The sequence below is a fragment of the Lethenteron reissneri genome, chromosome 16, assembly GCF_015708825.2.
Source record: "Lethenteron reissneri isolate LAM-NWPU_2019-01 chromosome 16, ASM1570882v1, whole genome shotgun sequence".
NCBI lineage: Eukaryota > Metazoa > Chordata > Hyperoartia > Petromyzontiformes > Petromyzontidae > Lethenteron > Lethenteron reissneri.
In genome coordinates this window covers 8,114,535-8,134,875 of record NC_083794.1, presented here as the reverse complement: position 1 = coordinate 8,134,875, position 20,341 = coordinate 8,114,535, and the positions used below count along the sequence as shown (strand labels likewise).

General features: G+C 43.8%; 2 protein-coding genes across 3 annotated transcripts; both read left to right on the top strand.

The window, feature by feature from the left end:
- Nucleotides 1–613: 613 nt before the first annotated feature.
- LOC133343111 (probable cysteine--tRNA ligase, mitochondrial) lies at nt 614–7,181 on the top strand. Its single transcript, XM_061552617.1, has 6 exons — nt 614–627; nt 1,924–1,974; nt 2,828–2,945; nt 3,789–3,860; nt 4,602–4,707; nt 7,165–7,181. Exons 3-6 carry the CDS (start codon nt 2,892–2,894, stop codon nt 7,179–7,181), a joined length of 249 nt encoding a protein of 82 aa, XP_061408601.1. The 5' UTR covers nt 614–627; nt 1,924–1,974; nt 2,828–2,891.
- Nucleotides 7,170–20,287, top strand: CARS2 (cysteinyl-tRNA synthetase 2, mitochondrial). Of its 2 annotated transcripts, none has more exons than XM_061552296.1 (10): nt 7,170–7,245; nt 7,342–7,471; nt 8,613–8,746; nt 9,526–9,593; nt 10,265–10,331; nt 12,436–12,574; nt 15,481–15,604; nt 16,491–16,589; nt 17,988–18,188; nt 18,822–20,287. In XM_061552296.1, the coding sequence occupies exons 2-10, from the start codon at nt 7,362–7,364 to the stop codon at nt 18,894–18,896; spliced, it is 1,017 nt and encodes a 338-aa protein (XP_061408280.1). In that variant the 5' UTR covers nt 7,170–7,245; nt 7,342–7,361; the 3' UTR covers nt 18,897–20,287. The 2 variants fall into 2 exon arrangements, with proteins under 2 accessions (XP_061408280.1, XP_061408282.1); XM_061552298.1 differs by having other exon boundaries at nt 7,176–7,249; nt 17,991–18,188.
- Nucleotides 20,288–20,341: the final 54 nt, after the last annotated feature.

Here is a 20,341-nt window from a genome sequence, read left to right as displayed (position 1 = left end):
AAATCTTCCCCCTCCCTCCCCACCACCCAAATCCCACCCCTCCCCATCCACCCCTTGCCCCCCTGCCCCCTCCAAACCCCCCCTCCAAACCCCCCCTCCAAACCCCCCTCCAAACCCCCCCTCCAAACCCCCCCTCCAAACCCCCCCTCCAAACCCCCCTCCCCACTCCAAACCCCCCTCCCCACTCCAAACCCCCCCTCCAAACCCCCCTCCCCACTCCAAACCCCCCTCCAAACCCCCCTCCTCCACCCAATTCCCCACCGACCCCCTTCCGAACGAGACCGGCTCGTCACGTGGTACTAACCCCCTCCTCTTACCCCCCCCCTCCCCCCAAACCCCTCCCTCCCGTAACGTCATTCCAAACCGCGTGTTTAAAAGGGTGTCCCCACGTGTTTGGGGGTCATTGCGAAGCGCGGTTTGTTGGAAGTAGTACGCCTGGCCCATAGGGGTCGGGGCTACACCCGGTCGTGGGTCGCGTGTCCGCCAGGAGAGCGGTGGGGTTTGCTGCACTGCCCGTCCTCTTGTTGCCTGACCACGCAGACCCGCAGCCTATAACAACCATTCATGGTCGCCACCCAAACAAGTAGTCATCCCTACGTCAAGCCTTTTTACGCTTTCTGAGCCTTTGTAAGATCGTTAATCAAGAATTCCCTTTTTGTTGAGGATATCTAGACCACGTCACAAGCTGCCCCCCCTCCCCCCCATCAAGCCAACAATTCCGAAAGTCCCTTGCAATGAGAAATTTTGTGGCAACCATGCAGTGATTCACTGCACCAGATTTTGGTTTAACCATCAAGATTTAGTCGTGATATGATTCATAAATCGATATTTTTTTAGTTTTCGGTTTATATTGTAATAATTGGTTTAAGAAAATACGTTGAAAGATGTATTTAATAGCTTTTGGTTGCTGCAATTTTCCTGTCGGACATTTAAATGTGTTGTCGATGTCAGTCCAACAGCCAAACATAAACAACATCGAGCATTGCTAAGAGTAGGAGGCAGACACGTCCAAAACCTTCCTGTATGGTAGCCTTGATTACTGCGATTTCAAATCTGTAAAGGAGTTAAAATTAAGATGGGAAACCCCATCACAACAGGAGGCTTTATTTGAGGCCAGACAAGGAAAAGTGTGTTGCATTATTCAAAGTGTGTTGACTGTCATAGACATCCTATATGAGAGAGAGAAAAAAATAACTTAGAAACCCAGAAAGTGTAGCATAAAGAAGTGCGTTGTTTTGTTTTACTTTGTGGGAGGCAATTGGGATTCTCTTGCAGACCAAATATTCTGTAGTGACCTCTACCCACGAGTCCTCAGCTGATTTAGTTTACTTAATTACAGCCATACTTTAAGGCACATTAAGGGGGGATGGTAGAGTGTTTTCACCCTGAACTATGATCTCAGTGACGTGATTTAAATTCCCATCCACTGCAAATATCAGTTGCAAGTGATGTCTAAACTGGTCTTGGCTCCCTGGCCCTTCAACAACCCGTATTGTTCTTCTTCTTGGTTCTTTCGGTAAAGTCACGTAGAAGGGAAGTAATAAAATAATAAAAATAAAACATAATAAAACAATTCTCACGACGTTTCGGCCACAACAGCAAGCAGCCGTCCTCAGGTGAAAACCAGGTCCGTCGAGGCGACAGAGTCTGAACCCGTATTGACCAGCATGGTGAAGTATGATCAAACAATGTTCATCAACGACATGGCGTGAGGAGGCCTTTATTCAGCAATGGATTGTGTATGTTTATTAAGGCACAATAACATAAGATTAAGCTACAAGTATCAGGTGCATGGATAATATACATTTGTTGAGAACGCGTGAAGCTACTTCTATTGCAGCCAGGTGCAGGACTGCGTGTCTGTATATCTGTGTTACTTTCCTCAAGAGTCCGCATTGCTAAAGGTGGATCTTTGTGTGACAGGTACAGCTGTGGGCCCACAGTCTACGACCACGCTCACCTGGGACACGCATGGTAGTGCCTCTCACTGAAACATTTCTCACCTTTCTCTATGTCACAAGCTTTTTCCTATCTGCATTGTAAAGATAAATAAAGTTCATGTTGGAACTCTCACAGCGAGAGAGCAGTCTATCATCATCACCCATTTTCGAACCGATGCATCCACACTATAGGGGCCCAAATTTGGTATGCCCTGCATAGAGAGTTTAGTGCAAGTCAATCGGACCAAAATGTTAAATTTCCAGAACTTGAATAAATTGAATTTAACGTGATGCATTTTCTGTGTGCAGTCATTGGTGACCAGGCCACACTTGAGAAACCAGTTTAGTTACAGGTGGCTTGAGCCCAAATTCAAATCTAGGATCTGTCCTGGTTCAATGCCCTGATGTTAACGTCTCCATTACAGGTTTTCCATTAGAGGTAATGACCCCAATTATAGGAATTAAAAAAAAATTGTTTAAAATGTACTGCATACAAAATGCAATACACAAAAAAGTATAGTTGTAAATTGTTGTCCTCACCTTGACTGTTTATACATTGTTTCTAGGAGATATGCACATATACCCATGAAATATTTTCCAATACTGTTCTGTTCAGATCTATGACACTTGTTGGAGCATGAAGGAAACTAAAACAGTCCATATCTGCATCTTCCATATAAAACATGTTTTTTTTACCATCAGGGGGAGATGAACATTAGTTCTTTGGTTGTCATCATTGAAAAACATTCTCTGTGCAGAAGATGGCCACAACTCAATTACCCTTGGTGCTAACAATAGGTTTGGTAGTAGGTTCAATACAAGGGTGCATGCGCACATTCAGTCCTGCTTGTGGAGGTTTTAACTTTTGGGACATGTTCCCCATGCAGCTCGTACGTGCGTTTTGACATCATCCGGAGAATCCTCACCGCTGTATTCGACGTCGATGTCATCATGGCGATGGTCATAACGGACATCGATGACAAGATCATCAAGCGCGCGCGGGAGGTGTGTGGGCATGCGCGATTTATGGGAAGGGCCTGCCTGCCTTCGCTCGTCACGACATGCTGAGCTGCATAACTGATTCGGCTGGTCGAGACCACTGCACAGTTGTCAAAAAACATAAAAGTTGACAAACACACCTGGTCTGGTCGGCACAGTTAGTTATTTTTCACGCTTTTTATTAACTCACTCTGTTGTATCCTCAAATCTTGTAACTCAATTTTTACCCACTTTCCAATGTGGTATCGACTGCAAACTTGGTATACTTATGTCATACTGATGACAATACTATATTCTATCATAAAAATTTAAAACATTTAAAACATTTTTTTTTAATGTTATGTTTCGGCTTGGGTCTAATTGTCCACGGTCAACTGACGTTGGCTGTAATTGGCCACGGTCCCTTACGTGATGGCAAGCTTCAGGGCCACTTTCTGAAGTCGTGGAGTTCTTCCATTACTAGTACGGTACATTTCATTAAAGCGTGTTTAAAAAAAAGTTTTTTTTTTATATTTCTTATTTATCACACGTTCAAATGTTTTGACCTCGTGTTGAACTCATGTTATTGGCACTTGGCAGGAGTACCTTAATAGTGGGTGGGGTTGGCAGATGAGTAGGGGGCGCCCATGATTACTAGGCGGGGCTGATGTCAGAATGAGCTGAGATGCTCAATGTGGGTGGGTGCAGTGATTGAGTGGGCATGGTTATGTAAAAGTACTCGCGGCTGATGGAGGAAGCAGCTGCTATCTTGCAACGTATCCTGGTTGGGCCTCTCAGAAATGTGGTAGTTTTAAAGATCTCCCTTTCATAGTGCGACTAATTTGCTGTAATTTGTTTTGTGGTGTGCAGCTGGACATGACACCGGACGTCTTAGCTCGAATGTACGAGGAAGACTTCAAGCAGGATATGGCTTCTCTCAACGTAAGATGCTTGGATGAGCCTGTCCTTGTGTCTCACAGCTGATGGATCGCATATGTAAATGTCGGTTTTATTATCGTATATTGTTGATAATTGCATATGCCAGAGTGTCTAGAGATTGGAGTAGAGACAAACGCTTTAATTAATAATGGAATTTGTTTAAAATTTGAGATATACTTAATCTGAAGCAAAGAATACTAAAATATTTCGATTTAAAGCTTTCGGGACTGCAGGGATTCATCTTCTTGGTTCTTTTGGTAAAGTCACGTAGAAGGGAAGTAATAAAACGCTGTCGCCTCGAACAGACCTGATTTTCACCTGAGGACGGTTGCTTGCGTTGTGGCTTAAACGTCGTGAGAATTATTTTATTATGTTTTATTTTTATTATTTTATTACTTCCCTTCTACGTGACTTTACCGAAAGAACCAAGAAGATGAATACTAAAATAGTCTTAAATAAAGCCTTGACTGGTGGTCAGTGTAAGCAGTGCAGATATACATATAAATCAACTTCCATATATAAAGGGCACCAAAGGGAAGGTGAGTGACCACTGCTTCCAGTTAACAGAGGTTGACTGGGTATTGATATACATTTTACAGCCAACCTCTTCACTTGCTCCAAGGGGCATTGTTTAGTCATTCATTCAATGATGTAGACTCCGGTCACACATCATCCCTTAAACACTGAGCTGCTTTTGGAGTGGAACGATGTGTACGTGCCTGTCTGTGTGTGTGCGTGGTCCAGGTGCTGCCACCCGCCGTGTACATGCGCGTGACCGACAATGTGGGGTCCATCGTGAGCTTCATCGAGCGCATCGTGGCGAAGGGCCACGCGTACGTCACACCGTCAGGTGAGAACACGCGCACGCAAACACACGGACCGCGTTTAGAAGCACAACACTTGTGCTCAATAAAAATAAGCGTGGTGTAGGTTTTGTCTGCGTTTAGTACGTATGAATTTCAATAAGAGCAGTGGTTATTGCAAGGCGATTTGAACCCAGCGACATGAGCTTTATTTTTGCCTGCGGCTAACAGTGGTGCGCTATATCTGATTCAATCTACGGTTCCCCCATTCAACAACCAGTGCGGTGAAGTATGGTCAGCAACCCCATGATTGAGGTATCGTGATGAGGTCTTCATCCAAAAGTCAATGGACACGGCTGCATTTTTTAATTACAATTTATTATTCATCTGAAAATGCCAAACAAAAAACGGAAAATGCCAAAGGCATTAAAACGCCTAACAAAAGGTAGAATACATAAAACTCAGCAAGATGAACAAATATCTCGGTTTAATAAACACGTAGGGGTTCGCGACAAACATCCATAATCGTTTTTTTAGTTTAGATCGTGTAAATATAAGTGTTGTTAGACCTGCCACTTCCTGACACAGCCAATTAGTAAGGTTTGTCATGTAAAAAAAAACATGCCAATTAGGTTCTAGTTCAGCACACCGGTGTGTTGGAGAGTACCAAAATTGTTAATGTTGTGGGTTTACTCTCCAACGCACAAGTGTGCTGAAATAGTAACTCATTGGAACGTTTTGTTTACGTGACAAACCTTACTAATTGGCTGTGGGTGGTGGCGGGTTTAACGACACATTTATATTTACGCACTCTAACCCAAAAAAAAAAACTCTTGTGGAAACAAATCTAAATTAGAGACCTCATATTGCCTGTTAAGGGAAGTAAGTAGGCTTGGGCAGGATACATTGCTTGAAAGGATAATTGCGGACATAGGAGACTGTAGACATTAGCAGGTAAAGGAGGAAACTCGCCCAAGTGGATGACCATCATGGAGGTGGAGCGATGAGATTATCGGTTAACGTGCCGGAGTGAGATGGGTTGTGGCATCCTAAGACCACAAGGCATGGTGTCGGTGTGGGGACACCTTCATCCAGCAGTCAGAATCGGAATATTTATTTATACTGGAGGAATCCGATGAGCTATAAAGCCCCTTTTCACAGATTTCCAATAGGGGCAGGTCAGAACGTTACAATGATAAATAATAATGAAAAAACACTTTAGGAGTGCAAATTGTATACAATGTAAACAAACCACTTAAAAAATATACTAATAAAACGAAGCTTTTTTTTTTACAAATTAAGGCCCACTGGATAAGTCATGGGAGCTGCTGCTGCAAATGACGTACAATTACTATACTCAACTATTTATATGTGTACTTATAATATCCGCGTATAATATTCAAGATCACGACTGCATTATAGTTAGCCAGGTCTCTGAAAAGACTAAGAAATATATTTTATTATTATTTATGTTTTGCTACTTTTTACGTTGAATGTTTTCAGGTTAGTTGCGATTGTGCATGCCTATAGTCAGCATTTTGGAGTCAAGTGTTGGTGGATCATAGTTTTGTGAAACTCTGAAACCCACTTGGTTGTTGACCTTGAAGTATTATTTGTTATTATGCATGGCAATTCTCCACATACTCTGGTTTTGTTGAAAAAACACTCATCAAAAAGCAATTGATCAAACGTTCGATTGCGGGACACTTGAATGAGCGACTTTTGTGGATACATAAATGACCGCTATCTTTTGAATGATATAGTTAAAATTAAAGTAAAAAAAATATTTATTCTTTGGTTCTTTCAGTAAAGTCACGTAGATATAAAATAAAATAAATAATAAATAATAAAATAAAAACCAAAAACTCACGACGCCTGATGACGACCGCTTGTGTTGCGATCGAAATGCCGTGAGTAAAAAAAATATCTATTATTTTCTTTCTAAGTGACTTTACCGAAGAACCAAAGAATATTAATTCCTGCAGTCACGGAAAGTTTTAAGTAAACTGAGAAGAATGAAGAATGTAATATTTCTTCTTGCTCGCCTTGTTTAGTCAATAAGGTGTAAAGTAGTTGTGAGTCTCTTAACCGTTCCACGTGGTGGAAAGGGATTTTCTCAGCCCAGCGCGAACTAAGTTATGTTGAGTAATTCGATGAGTGCAACTGTGTGGTTTTAGTTGAACGCAGTATCTCTGAGCTGCTCGTTAACAGACACTTAAGTATCTTTACTATTTCGCAAATAATACACATTTGCTGTTATTTGTGTTAGTCATCTGGCAGGTCGTGTATGAAAGATAAAGTGTGGGTAGTCCCACCTCTTCCAAGACATGGCCAGTGTGGAAGAGTTGGCCAAATACCCTCTTAAAAAGGCGATCTTGAGCTCCCTCTAGTGAAGGCCCTTCTGCCGACAGTGGCGTGAGTAAGTAATTGCAAGGGTGCAGCGCCTAGACAATTTGTAAGTGAATAATCTTTCATTGAGCTGTTTATACCTTTGTTTTGCGCAGGTAACTGTGTACTTTGACGTGGAGTCGATTGGGGAGCGCTACGGACGGCTACGGAGGGTTCTCACAGACGTCACACCCGAGGCAGGTAAAGTTGTGTCAAATTGGTTTGTTCATCCCTTGTCGTCGGTGTTGGGGTCCAATTTTCATAGAGCGTGTGGTGTTCTCGTGCATCCACAGAGGAGGGCGAGAAACGTGGCATGAGAGACTTTGCGCTGTGGAAAGCGGCGAAGACGTCCGAGCCATCCTGGGACTCGCCGTGGGGGCCGGGCCGACCTGGGTGGCACATCGAGTGCTCGGCCATCGCTAGGTCTGGTTTGAATCGCACCCGATGGTCCCGCGCATCGTCTCACTCGCCAATTAAACGAACCTGCAGACACGGTCAGAGCTCGGCACCGTCTTTGGCAGTGGAATAGCTATGGAGTGTGCAGATAACGCAACTGAACCGGTGCCCACGGGCTGGATGAGCCCAGGTGCCGGGTGATGGAGAGAAATTCAAAAGGCTCTATTTTGTTCCTTGCACCAGCGCCCATGCCAACGATACTATGTCTTTGACTAATTTTTTTATTGCTTTTTTTTTGGACATTCTCATATTTTAAAATGTCAATAACGTGTTTTTTTTCATCAGAAATTGTTTAAAAATGTTATATAAAACATTTGGTTCAATTGAAGGATTTCATTTGTTTAATTAGTGGTGCAGTGGCTTTTATGATTGGTATGGCCCTTGGCGCAAATAATTCAATGTAGCCCCATGCCCAATTTTCTTTTTTGTAGCTCAGCACTTGGGCCTGGTGGACACTCGATATCTACAGGCAGTAGTGGTGAATGTTTAGGGGCACAGAGCGAATGTGAGTAGTATTGATGGTAAATTTCATTGTGTTGAATGGAGGAGGTTCACAATAGGCCTGTGAATTTAACACATTATTGTAGACCGTTTGGAAATTGTTCTTTATTAATAAGTGTTAAATTTATTGTTCAGCCTACTTTAAAGTGAGTTTGTTTTTGAGAAAATTTTGATTTGAAGCTTTCGTGACTGCAGGAATCCATACTCTTTGGTTCTTTCGGTAAAGTCACGTAGATAGAAAATTAATAGATCACGACGTTTCGATCGCAACACAAGCAAGCGTCATCAGGTGAGACAAACACATCAGGAGAACGGCTGACGCAGTTGTTGCGATCGAAACGTCGTGATCTGTTAATTTATATCTACGTGACTTTACCGAAGAACCAAAGAGTATGAGAAAAAGTTGATTAAACTATACCATAAGGCGTGAGTGAGAGAGAAGTGCTGTGTGTGCATGGACCAGCATCGTGTTGACTTACGGTCCTTGCCCCGCAAATCCCTCTTGTTGCGAATCGGCAATGGGCATGGTAGACAAGCTCCTTGAGTGAGGTGGTGCGACATGGCAGTGGGACTCACGTGCCAGATGACGGTTGTTATCTTTGCACAGCCTGGTGTTTGGGAGCCAGCTCGACATCCACACGGGAGGCATCGACCTGGAGTTCCCGCACCATGAGAATGAGATAGCTCAGAGTGAGGCGTATCACGGCTGCGAGCAGTGGGCCAACTACTTCATGCACTCCGGTACACGCGACTTCTGTCATCAGCACATTACAGCGCTTTTAATTAAACCGCTGTTTTTGGAAAACGTGAACGTAAGTGATCTTTATCGTTATAATCGTCAGCCATGATTAGTTCACTGTTGGGAAAAGGCCTCCTCCCTGTCGTGATCCTGTAAAATCGAGTAGTGGCGATGAATGCGTGAAATGTCACACTTTTGGAGGAAATTTTGGTGGATCACAGGTTTGTGAAATTAGCATGGTTGGTTACGTGTGGTGTGAAATAAGTTAAACATATACAGTAAAACCTTGGTTTGCGAGTGTTTTGCAAGACGAGCTAAAATTTTAAAGAAATATGAATTTGATAAACGAGCGAGGTTTTGCAATACGAGTAGTACGTATACGCTTTGTCTGCCGAGCGTCACGTGATCACAACTGATACACAAGTGCTTTGGATTACAAACACGTTTCCGGAATGAATTCTGCTCGAAATCCAAGGTTTTACTGTATACATACATACCAATACATACCAACATACAAAAATCCGCTGTACTGCAAAATGGCCAGGAGGTGGAATTGCAGGAAGTGGGTTCATAAAATACATCTGTTCTGACTTTTCTTCTTCTCCTTATTGGCAAGGGAGTTTTCTGTGGATGTTCCAGTTTCCTTCAAAAATGGATTCTGCTCATACATCCTAAATCAGGGCCCTCTTGAAAGTCTTGAGACTTGGTGAGGCTTTCCTGAATAAATAACAACATCAATATGTGTTTGAATGTGTGGTGTTGTGGCCTTCCACCTCCACAGGACATCTGCACCTAAAGGGCAGCGAGGAGAAAATGTCAAAGTCTCTCAAGAACTTTATCACCGTCAAGGTAGATTGACCCTTGTGGGCTAGTTTCTTTACTCAGTGCGAGCGTTTACATTTAAACTTGCCTGCCACATTACCAGTACTTGACACATAGTTGGTTCAGCGCCTATTGCAAATATTTTATTTGTAATCACGTCACTCATTGCTTATGTGTATCACAAAAGTAGGTGCAATCCTTTAAGCCTTTTTACTTTAAGTGTGTTTTTGTTAATTGGTTAACCACAAACTGTTTCTCAGAAAGTGGTTGTTTTATTGCAAAGCTACTTAGTTTTTACACAGAAGACAAAGGGCTTGCTGGGGATCGTGGGATTCCAAAGCCAGTCAGGCGTAGTAACTCACGCACGAGCGCGCATGGAAAATTGGAATTAGTTCAGCGTGCACATGCATTATAGTTTTTTAATAAACGTGGCGTTTTTTTCTGAGTAGGATAATGCCATGGTTTTTTTTCTGCTGAATTGGTAGCGTGGGGTTGGGGATGTTCGAGTTGGATCGTAGCGTGGCATGGGGAGGAAAGCCTCCCACTTGGTTATACGATGCAGCTCGCTGACGGACGTGGTATTATCCTCGTGGTTGAATCATTGTTTGGCAGCGTTGTCTGCCCTGCGCGCTCTCTCTCTTGCCGTCTCACTGCCTCGCTCTTTCTCGCCCTCTTGGTTTGCGTGTGATGATTTCCAGGAGTTCCTTCAGAATAACACGGCCAATCACTTCCGCATGTTCTGTCTGATGTCCAGATACCGTTCCCGTGAGTTTATTGATTTTTTAAACATATACTTTAAACATACACACACACAAGTATCTGACAATTGTTAAAACTGAAAATGCACATGCATAAATACACAATTGTATATATTTACAGTATACATATATGCTCATGCCTAACATGTATGTTGAACTTATTTTGCACCGTACGTAGCCAACCATGTTAATCGGAGGTGCATAGTACTTGAGTATGTTGTACATAATTACGAGCCTGTTTAAAGTAGTAGCAATGTTAATATTGCTGATGTTGGAAACATTTCACTTGTTAATTGGTTTTGTTTTGCATAACTTGGGCTTTCAGTGCGAACTTGGCAGTCGTGCTTGAGTAATGCATATCTGAAGGGCTGTCAGTTTAGTTTGGAGATGGCACAGTGTACTGTTTGCTATCAATGCTAGCTTTCCAAATGCATATTTTCCAAAAGTGATTGTGCCTTCAGTATTTTATGTTGCCAGAGCATTATGCATTCTTGCCAATAGTATTCAATCATGAAGTGGATTTGTCACGCGTTGATGAAACCGGCTGCACTCGTTGGTGCCAGTAGGATTCTGAAGACCAAAAATCAGTCGACATTTATCGTGTTTCTTAGAAATAAGACGTGTTATTATTCTAAGAAGGAGATGGTTCCACTGTGTAATAGTCCACACACCGGACTTGCAATCCACTGGTCGCTGGATTCTAAAATACCCCTCGCCAGCAGTATAAAATATGTACACCCCAGCTGAATTAGATCTCGTGTGTTGGGGTAAAAAGTGTGGGTACTCGAGTTAAAAACGTCTGGCAAGCATGGAAGAGTAGGTGAAATTGCCTGTTATAGGGGCTCTAGAGCTCCCTCATGTTCAGAATCAGAATCTTTGTTTAGGCTGGAGGAGGAATCTGATGAGCTATGAAGCTCTTTCACACATGTCCAGTATGGGCGTCGGGTCAGCAATTTGAGGCCCTTCTGCTAGCAGTGGTTTGAGCGAGAAATTGCAGGGCTGGACCTTTGCCTTTTTTGTTGTTCTAATAAAACACAGACACATTATAACCGAAGTACTGTAACAGATATTTAGCAGTTTTTTTCATACAATAAATTCAGATCGCTTCTTAAATTTGTACTTTTGTTATCCATATATTTTAAAGAACACTTTTCACATTTTCTATTACCGATCAATTGATCTCCTTATCAATATTCGCTGAGTGTAATGAAGTCTAAGGTTATGTTTTTGAGCTGCAAAATCCACTTCCATTGTGAGTGAAGTGGTTGAGTGAATAAAGGTTGCTGTGGTTGTTGACTGGATTCTGCTAAAACTTATTGAGTTGGCACAGTGGGGAGCAGTTTTTAGTTATTTTTCCCAGCTTTATTCCGATTTTTCTCTTCGTATTCCGCCATGGGACAAAGTATCCATTTGGTTCTCTCGGAGAGTTGTACAAACCTTCTTCGTGTTCGAGAATGGCCCACGGAAGCGAATATCACAGAGCTCCCTCTAAGATCCTTGTAAATGACCTCTGTTCTGCACAGTAGAGGGCAGCACTCTCCTACTATTTCTGACAGAGTAATGTTAGCAGATCTGGAGTTTAGAGACATTTAATGTGTAACCAAATGTAAGATAATGGGTTTTTTGTGCAGTCATTGGTGATCAGGCTGAGAGCATCGACGTCTGATACACTTGAGAACCTGGTTTATGTGGGGAGCATAGTTGTAACTGCTGCTGCCAGTCTCCTCTATCTGCTACCCTATAACACCTTTTTTGAAGTCCAAGTCCTGTCTCTTACGACCTCGCCTGGCACAGACACTGCATTTACTTAACTGTATCTTGGTGGCGAATGACTGCTGTTATTTATTAATTCCCTTTTGACCAAACGTTTATGCTACATACTGATGTTGTAGATCTGCTGCTGTTGCTTACCCACTGATGCTGTTTCTGCTGCTTTTGTAAATGCTGTTACTTCTGATACTGTTACTGATACTTTTGCTGCTGCGACTACTGCTACTGTTGCGGTGATGTATGTTGAACTTCTTTTGCATCGTACGTAGCCAACTAACCGCGCTAATCGGAGGTGCTGGCTACTGTTGCTGCTTTTGTCCGTGGTGGTGGTGTCACAACAGCCGTGGAGTACAGCGAGGACAGCGTGCGAGCGGCGGTGGACGTGCTGGACTCGCTGTTCTCGTTCCTGTCGGACGCGCGCGCCTACGTTGCCGGCACTCTGCACACGCGGCCCATCGACGAGGCTTTCCTCTGGGAGAGGTACCGCCTCCACGCCCCACACCTCAGAGCGAAGCTGGCCCTACACTCGCAGCGTGCTTAACGCTACCTGAGCCACGCTTGATATGTTTGGCCATGTCTTCTTGGAGCAGTTTTTTTATTGTGTTTGGGAAGCAACTGGATTTCTTGGAGAATACCCACTTTGTAATATATTAAACTTGTGCTGGGTTCTCAAACTGCCAGGTGTAGTGGCACAGACCCTGTCGTCTAGCGCTTTTGGAGGCAAGAGTTGGTGGCCAACACAGAGTAGTGAAACTCTAGAAGTCACTGGGCTGTAAGGTGGCCAGTAGATGGAAGTTTTGCAAAAGGGTTCATGAGCCTGTCTGTATGTTTCTTCGAGTGTCATCCCTTTACATGCATAAGCTTTCTCCGGATACTCTGGTTTACTCCCTCATGCAAGGCACTCCTTAAAAAGGCAGCTGAGCAGGGTGACTTTGGACGTTTGTCCTGCTTCTCTTAAGTCCTTTTATAAGTTGCTTTTCTTGAGCTATTTGAGACTTTGGAAATTACACCTAAGTCTTAAGAATTCTAAACATGGTCGAGTGTGACTTTGGTAACTTGCAGCGATGCCCAGTCCTTTAATACACTATTACGGAAAATGTATATTTTTCTTTGTGTATTAAATCTAATGGTTATTCGTGGTAGTAGTGTTATTGGGCATGTTTTTGCGTCTTAACATGTGTACCGCTGTTTTTTTGCATGATGCGTATCGTGTAATCGTTTCGCACGCTACACCACTGGCGTTTTCTTGCGGAAGATTCTCTGTTTTTTTAACGATAGCGTAAAATCGGATTTTTGAATCACAGTTTCGTAAAAAGAACATGTATGAGTGAGGTGTGATTTTATGCATTTCACAACAATATCTTCGACTAGATAGAAACCTTATATTTGGAATTAATGTGTGGACGAAGAAGATTGACATAAATATGAGATCCCTGCCCGAATATATGTCTGCATACGGATTGTTTAATAAAACAGTTCATGAATTAGGTAAAGTTGATTGATTGCCTGCATGTCGCATGAATGAGTGCAGAGATAAATAAGTACATTTTCCAGTTGGTGCCTAAAAATATTTTCTAAACCACAACAGCAAACTACTGGAAGTTCTGACATTTGTCAAAATTATGAGTGCATGTGCAGCATATTCGATGTCACCTGTGGGAATTGTAATTACTGCACGCGCATGACTTGGTGGTTGGTGTGTTTGTCACTGCGCCAGTTTACCAGGGGTTGGATGAATTGAGTCCCATAGCTCTGATGATACTTGATGTTTCCGAATTCTACCGTGTACTCTGGAGCATCGTCAGGCAAGGCATTTAACTTTGGTGGCTTATCAACTCATTTGAAAAAAACGCGTCATTTAATATTACGCACGGTGGCCTTAAATTAATGTTCCTGTGTCACGAGACGTATTCTACTGAACGGAGTTCATGGGTGATTCTATTTCCTGAGGCTCGTAGCAGTGTCATCCAAACATCTGGTTGCGCTTTCACCGCATTTTGTGACTTCTCGGGAAAATGTGGGTCCGCTGCACGCTGGGAGGCGGAACAGAAATGAAAAGTTAATTCCTCGGTAAAGCCCATTGAGCTCGACAGATCCCTGTCAAGGATAACTCGGCCAGAGCACAACAGCGGCAGCAAAGTCTTACTTATTACAAGTTATTCATACTTAAAAAAAAGTAAATTTTCACAATATCATAAATGTTAACATTTCCACAGATAACTACATTTACATTTGATACTTTGTCATGATCTCATCGGGGTCTGTTTAAATGAGTACAGAGATGGCAAAGTGCATCAAGGCACCGATTGCTTTGCGCCGCTGGGCGGGCCAAGCAGTGGTTGCTTGATGGCTTTTGTTTTTGTGTCTACTTTAGTGCATGAGCTGGAGTGAGCTTTATTAGAATACAAAGGCAATGCCGAATATTGAGAAGGGAGTGATGCTCACAGCATTCCGCTCAGCCGTGGTTCGTCTCTGACTTGGCTGGAAATTGAATTTGGTTTGTTTAGTGTTGGCAATAATGGAAATTTGAAGTTATTAGGAGGACCGTTCTCGCATTAATTTGGGCACATAAACGAGTGTCACTGTGCAGTGTCATATTGTAAGTTGTATTTATTTATTTTGGTAGTTTTATTTCCACCAAGGTGTGGGATTATAATGAAACAGAGTGCATTACAGAGATTTCCTCAAATCCTGGAATAGCAGCGGGGCACTGTTCCGGAAATTCAATGTTATGTTATTTTGTTTGTGGCTGCATCTTCATTTCATAATTGTATTTTTGTTGTCATTTAATTTATTCAAAGGTTATGAAAAGGACATTTCCAGTGTTGGTAGCACAAATTGCTTCCAGTAACACAGGACGAGCAGTAATACATCTAAATAATAACGGTGTGTTCCCATTTTCCTTTTGCTTAAAGGCAAAGTATGGTTCAGTCTAATGAAAGAGTTAAGTGAGGATAATTTACCACTGGTTTTTCAAGCATATCCTTTCAGCTGTTGCCAGTAGTGGGGACTAGAAAGCACAACATCCATGTTGTCCAGGTCTCCCTTGTAGGAGACACACCTGCTTGCACTGGCCCCTCACCTGGTTTTAATCAGAGCATTGTTTTGTTAAGGCGTCACAGTTTAACATGGAGTACTGGGCTTGGTGTCAGTCATGTCGGTGATGATAGTGTAAGCATCAGCGGTGATGGTGACCGTGAAGGTAGTTGTGTTGTATGTCAATAAGGGTGATGGTGTCCGCGGTGACGCTGATATGTTGGTGGCTGCGTTAGTGTCACTGGTGATGGTGCTGGTGATCATGACTGTGCTGCTCGTGATGGTATTGACGTTGTAGATAAGCGGCCGTGTTAGCCTGACTGACCGTGTGTTGCATGTGTCCCGTGCAGGCTGGCGGAGGCACGGACCGCGGTGCGGGCGGCACTGGCTGACGACATGGATACACCGCGCGCCATCAGTGCCCTCATCACGCTGGTGCAGCACGCGCACAGGCAGATGCAGACAGCCAGCCCGGTAATCACATCGACTTGCCTACCAGCAACCCAGTGACCAGTAAGCACATCCCTGTGACTTAACAGTAGCCAATTCACCTACTCGCAGTGGTCTTGATTCAGCAATAGCAGTGCACGTGCTAAGGACGAGCTCAAATCCGAAGCGAGCACTGGTGAGCTGGGTTATGTCTGGATTGTGTTTAGATTCTTTTGTGGATTTTATTTGGAGTGTTCCCAAACTATATCCAGATTCTTTCTGGATTGTTACCGGATTTCTTCTGGTGTAATTGGGATTGTGTCTAGATATTATTATAGGATCCTTATGGCGGTACCCTGGGGTACCAAATAATACAAAATGGCCGAGGCAATGAAATATTTTATTTCTGGGACACTATTTTTCCAGGGGTGTACTTAACTCCGTGACTGGGGTGCCAATCAATCCGAAATCGGTGCCACTCCGCGATGTCGAAACGCAGCGAGGACGATTACGCTAAAACCCTGAACGCTCGTATGCACCACAGTGCATCGTGTACAGCTCGTCGAGATGAATATTGCCGCATCGCTGACCATCAACAATCTAAAAATGACTGCATCACGGACATTATGCGAGAGCCGGGGTACTATATGTTTCTGGAGTGATTTTACGTAGTTTTTTTCATTCGGTCAGAATTGTTCTGGATTGCATTTGGATTACATATGGATTGTTTCTGGTTTGTATCAGGACAGAATCAGGATGGTTTCTGTCCTTCGTAAATCCAGATTGTGCTTGGATTGTTTTTGTATTGTTTCTTTATTGTGTCCAGATTGTTTTTGTACTTTTCCTAAGTTTATATACTGTTTCAGGAACGTTTTCCAGATGGTATCTGGATTATTTTCAGATTGGATGATGTCACCGCTCTGTCCTGCAGGTGGTGGGGGCAGTACGGAGCCCCAGCGTGCTGGGCGCAATCGCTGCGTTCATCGAGCGGATGATGGAGACGTGGGGACTCCAGCTCCATGACGCACAGGTGCCACAATCACCCCCAATACACAGCTCTTGAATTCTCTTTCACTCTTGAGTGTTGGGGACTATAACATACAGCGGAGATTTAACCACAAATTTGTCATTAAATCCTCATTTTTGCAATGTGTGTACTTGGCCGATTTTATCATCTGACACAATTTTTAACAAACAAATGGTCACTTTATAAATGTGCTGTTGTATAGGTCATGGCATCTTCAAGAACATGTCCTCCCTATAGGGTTGTGTGTGATGTAAAGTGCACTGTACACATTGTAAACATCATTTTGCTACCAGGTGAGGGTTTGACCCTCTCTGGAGTAGTCTTTTTGTGTGTGGGGAACAGTAGCGCAGTGGTCCGCGCACTTCAATGCCAAATCAGATACCCATGTTCGATTCATGGCCATGACCAACTTCGGTGGCGATAATCAGAACCGGTCCTGGGCATCACCTATGTCGACTCGACCTTAAATGATTACCTGGTGCGATGCATCAGTACTGGGGAGACCAAGGCAGTCGTTTGTGGTGGTGGCCATACCACCCCTCGTGCGTTGTACCATCCTTAACAGGTCCTCGCTAACAGCACTTGCCCGACAGTCTGTTAAAGGTTACATGGGGGATTGTTGTCATTCGGCAAGTGTTGTTGCTTTGGTTATCGTGCAAATTAAATGTACTCTAATTAAGCCTATGATGAAATCGTCCAGTAGCCATGCAAGGTTGAGCCTGGACCGACCGGTGACCACAATGCATAATAGGTTGTAGAGCCTTTGTAATGGGCTGCAAACGACAATACCTGAAATATGTTGAAAATGTGCTTGTATGCTCTTAAGACCCATGCTGTCCGCATTCACCAACCAGCACTGACTCGTGTAGTGAAGTATGGTCAAATAGCTCTTGCAATCCGTGAGAAGGCCATCATCCAGCAGTGGATTGGCAAAATGGGTATATGTGTACAATATTTGCGCAGCGCAGGAACCACTGCTCTACCTCTTTCTATGTAATGGTGAAATAATGGTTGATGGTGACAGTATGTTATTTGTCTGTCAGGGTGTAGAGGCTCACATACAGGACCGACATACAGTTTTTTGTAGGCATGTAATGACGTTGCATGACTTGAATCATGTGCTTGAGACTATATTATTTATACAAACTATATGCTGTTTCATACAGGCTAATGGACTAAACTGCACAAATACAACTGAAACAAAGAGAATATCATGACAGTAAAAACAGACAATACAGAATCGATTAATAAATCGCAGGACCACCCAGAATCGCCACAATTTGTCAAATCGCGGGGAGGGGATGTGGTGTGCGAGTCGTCCCATGCCCCTCTTCGTTTGTTAAACCTGTCGTCGGTGAGGTTATAAAGGTCCCTTATGAACGTTGGTGGCACCGCGGCAAGCAGGTGGCGGCGGTCGATGCGGGGCCTCTGGCGGCTGTGCTGGACCACGTGGTGGCATTCCGCAGTGAGGTGCGCGACTTCGCATTGGCGGGGGACGTCGTGCAGGAGGAGCGCCGAGGTGCCCGGGCTGAGCGTCGCGCGCTGCTGGACGCGTGCGACCGGCTGCGTGAGCGTCTCGCCTCTTGCGGCATCGAGCTCAAGGTGGGCGCCGTGACGTGAGCCGGGATTATTCTGGACTCCCAAGTGTGTGTACAGCTGCGGGGATTTAATAGATGTTGTATTAAAGTTTATGCCTTTGCAGTGACATTTAAAATGCTACCATTTATTACTGCTAGGAAACGTTGCAAATAACAAGTCGAGTGTTTCTTTCCCACCAGAGATGGGCAGTTAAATGCCTTGTAAACTGTACAGTTGGATGTGGTGGATTGTTGGTGATAAATTAAGGCAGGCAAGTATCTGTTGCACCACACAAATAATGCGTGTATATTTAATTCCCTTCTCCTATGGACCAGTCTTTTTGTTAAATATTTTCTCAGCTGGAATTTGACGAGTTTGTTGAGCTAAGATGCAAGCTAATAAGATGTTAACACCCTCATTGACAAACACCGTTTGGTTATAACTGAGAAGTGTACGAGCCGTGTCGAGAAGTGCTTCAGTTGCTCGTAGCATCGACAGTAAAGCATTTGCAGTCTGGGTCTACACTGCCAATACAGTCCTTGCAAGTTGTACCTTCAGTGCCGATGTTGATGGCGCAATCCCTTTGGCGATCTTGGTAGAGGCTATGGTCATATTTGAGTTGTGCTGATAAAATCTGCTGTTGTATCGTTCCGACAGGACCGGGGAAACGCATCCACTTGGAGACACACGGAGACGGGGGTGACTGACAGGGGCGCGGGAGAGTGCGAGTGACCCAAGCAGAGCACGAGCGAGTCTCTGCTGAATCGCACGGAGCGTGCTTCAACCTTGGTGAATCCTGGGTCCGGGGTCGGACCTGCGTCCTGGAGCGGAGCCCAGCCCCTCGGCTCAATTCCGTCATGGGGGAAGTCTCGAGTGAGACCCGACGAGAGGTCCTCTGCTGGACGATCACATGCACTACGGCTAAGAGAGCCGAGGCTTGTTTGCCTTGAGGGTGCCACTCCGGTGCCAAGACATTGCTTTTGTCGGGGTGCCGATACTTCAATTTGTGGCTCCCAAGTCTCAGCAGAGGCGAGGTTGTCAATTGCTCCATGGATGGGCACTGCACTGAGCGTTGCCCAATTGTATCACACGAGGCTCAGGTCTTGCCAAGTTTTGACAGGAAATCCGATTTTAAACTTTCCCTCCCCCACATATTGTGTTTATTGACCCAGATTAGTGCCCGAGGAACCGACAAATGCTTTTAAAATTTACAGTCTGCCTTGATTCTCACCCCCTACGTTTTTCTTCACGTTACTTAATGTCGCTGGGCATACTGCCTACAGAGCAACAATTGAACATTAAACAGATTACTTTTTTTGCATTGACAAGGTGGATTCTATCCTGGCTCGTGCTGCGGCCGGTAATTAAATTCCCCTTCATGCTGCCAGCCAAACACATTAGCACGACCTGCTATGAACGTCTGAAAAATGTTGACTCTGCTTTCCCTGGAAGGGGGTTTATAAAGTGGGATGGACTGAATACGTCGAAGTGTTGAGTGATTTCATTACGGGAAAGCGAGCAGATGTTCACGTAATTCTCAATCTCGTTAGGGATTGGCGAGGCTGTAAATACGATGCAATCCGTGCAGTGACGCGCACCGCTGTTGCAGCACGTGTTGTTGATCGTAGTCACGTGTTTGTTATTAACCTGTTCGTGTGATGCACGTGGAGCGGTGCTGTCCTGGCTGTGGCAGCCAAAGGCTCTACTTCCCATGTCTATTCATCAGTTAGGTCGCTGGGCTCAAATAAACACGAAGTTGCTTACATCAGGTGAATAACACGATACCCACATTGTCCACCAATGCAGTTAAGGCAAATGTTAATAAAATAAAATAATTCAAAATCCTTTACAAGAACAATGATTCATGGATGGATTTTTACCCTCTTAATGTGTGCATTGAATCATGTATAATTTGATTGGTTCATAAGATCCTGAAGCCATTATCGATTGTACATGTACCACAATAGCAAATTGATGAATAAATCAATGCTACCATCCATATAAAAAAGTATTGAATTAGAGGGATTAATCCTTATCCTTGCCATCAGCTAAATTTGAGCTATATGCAAGTCGCCTCTGCTCCTAGTTACAAATATTTTTAACAAACTTATTTCTTGCATACAAATTATATAATTGTGTGCAGGAGGCAATGCATAACATTTAAATAGCGCAAACAC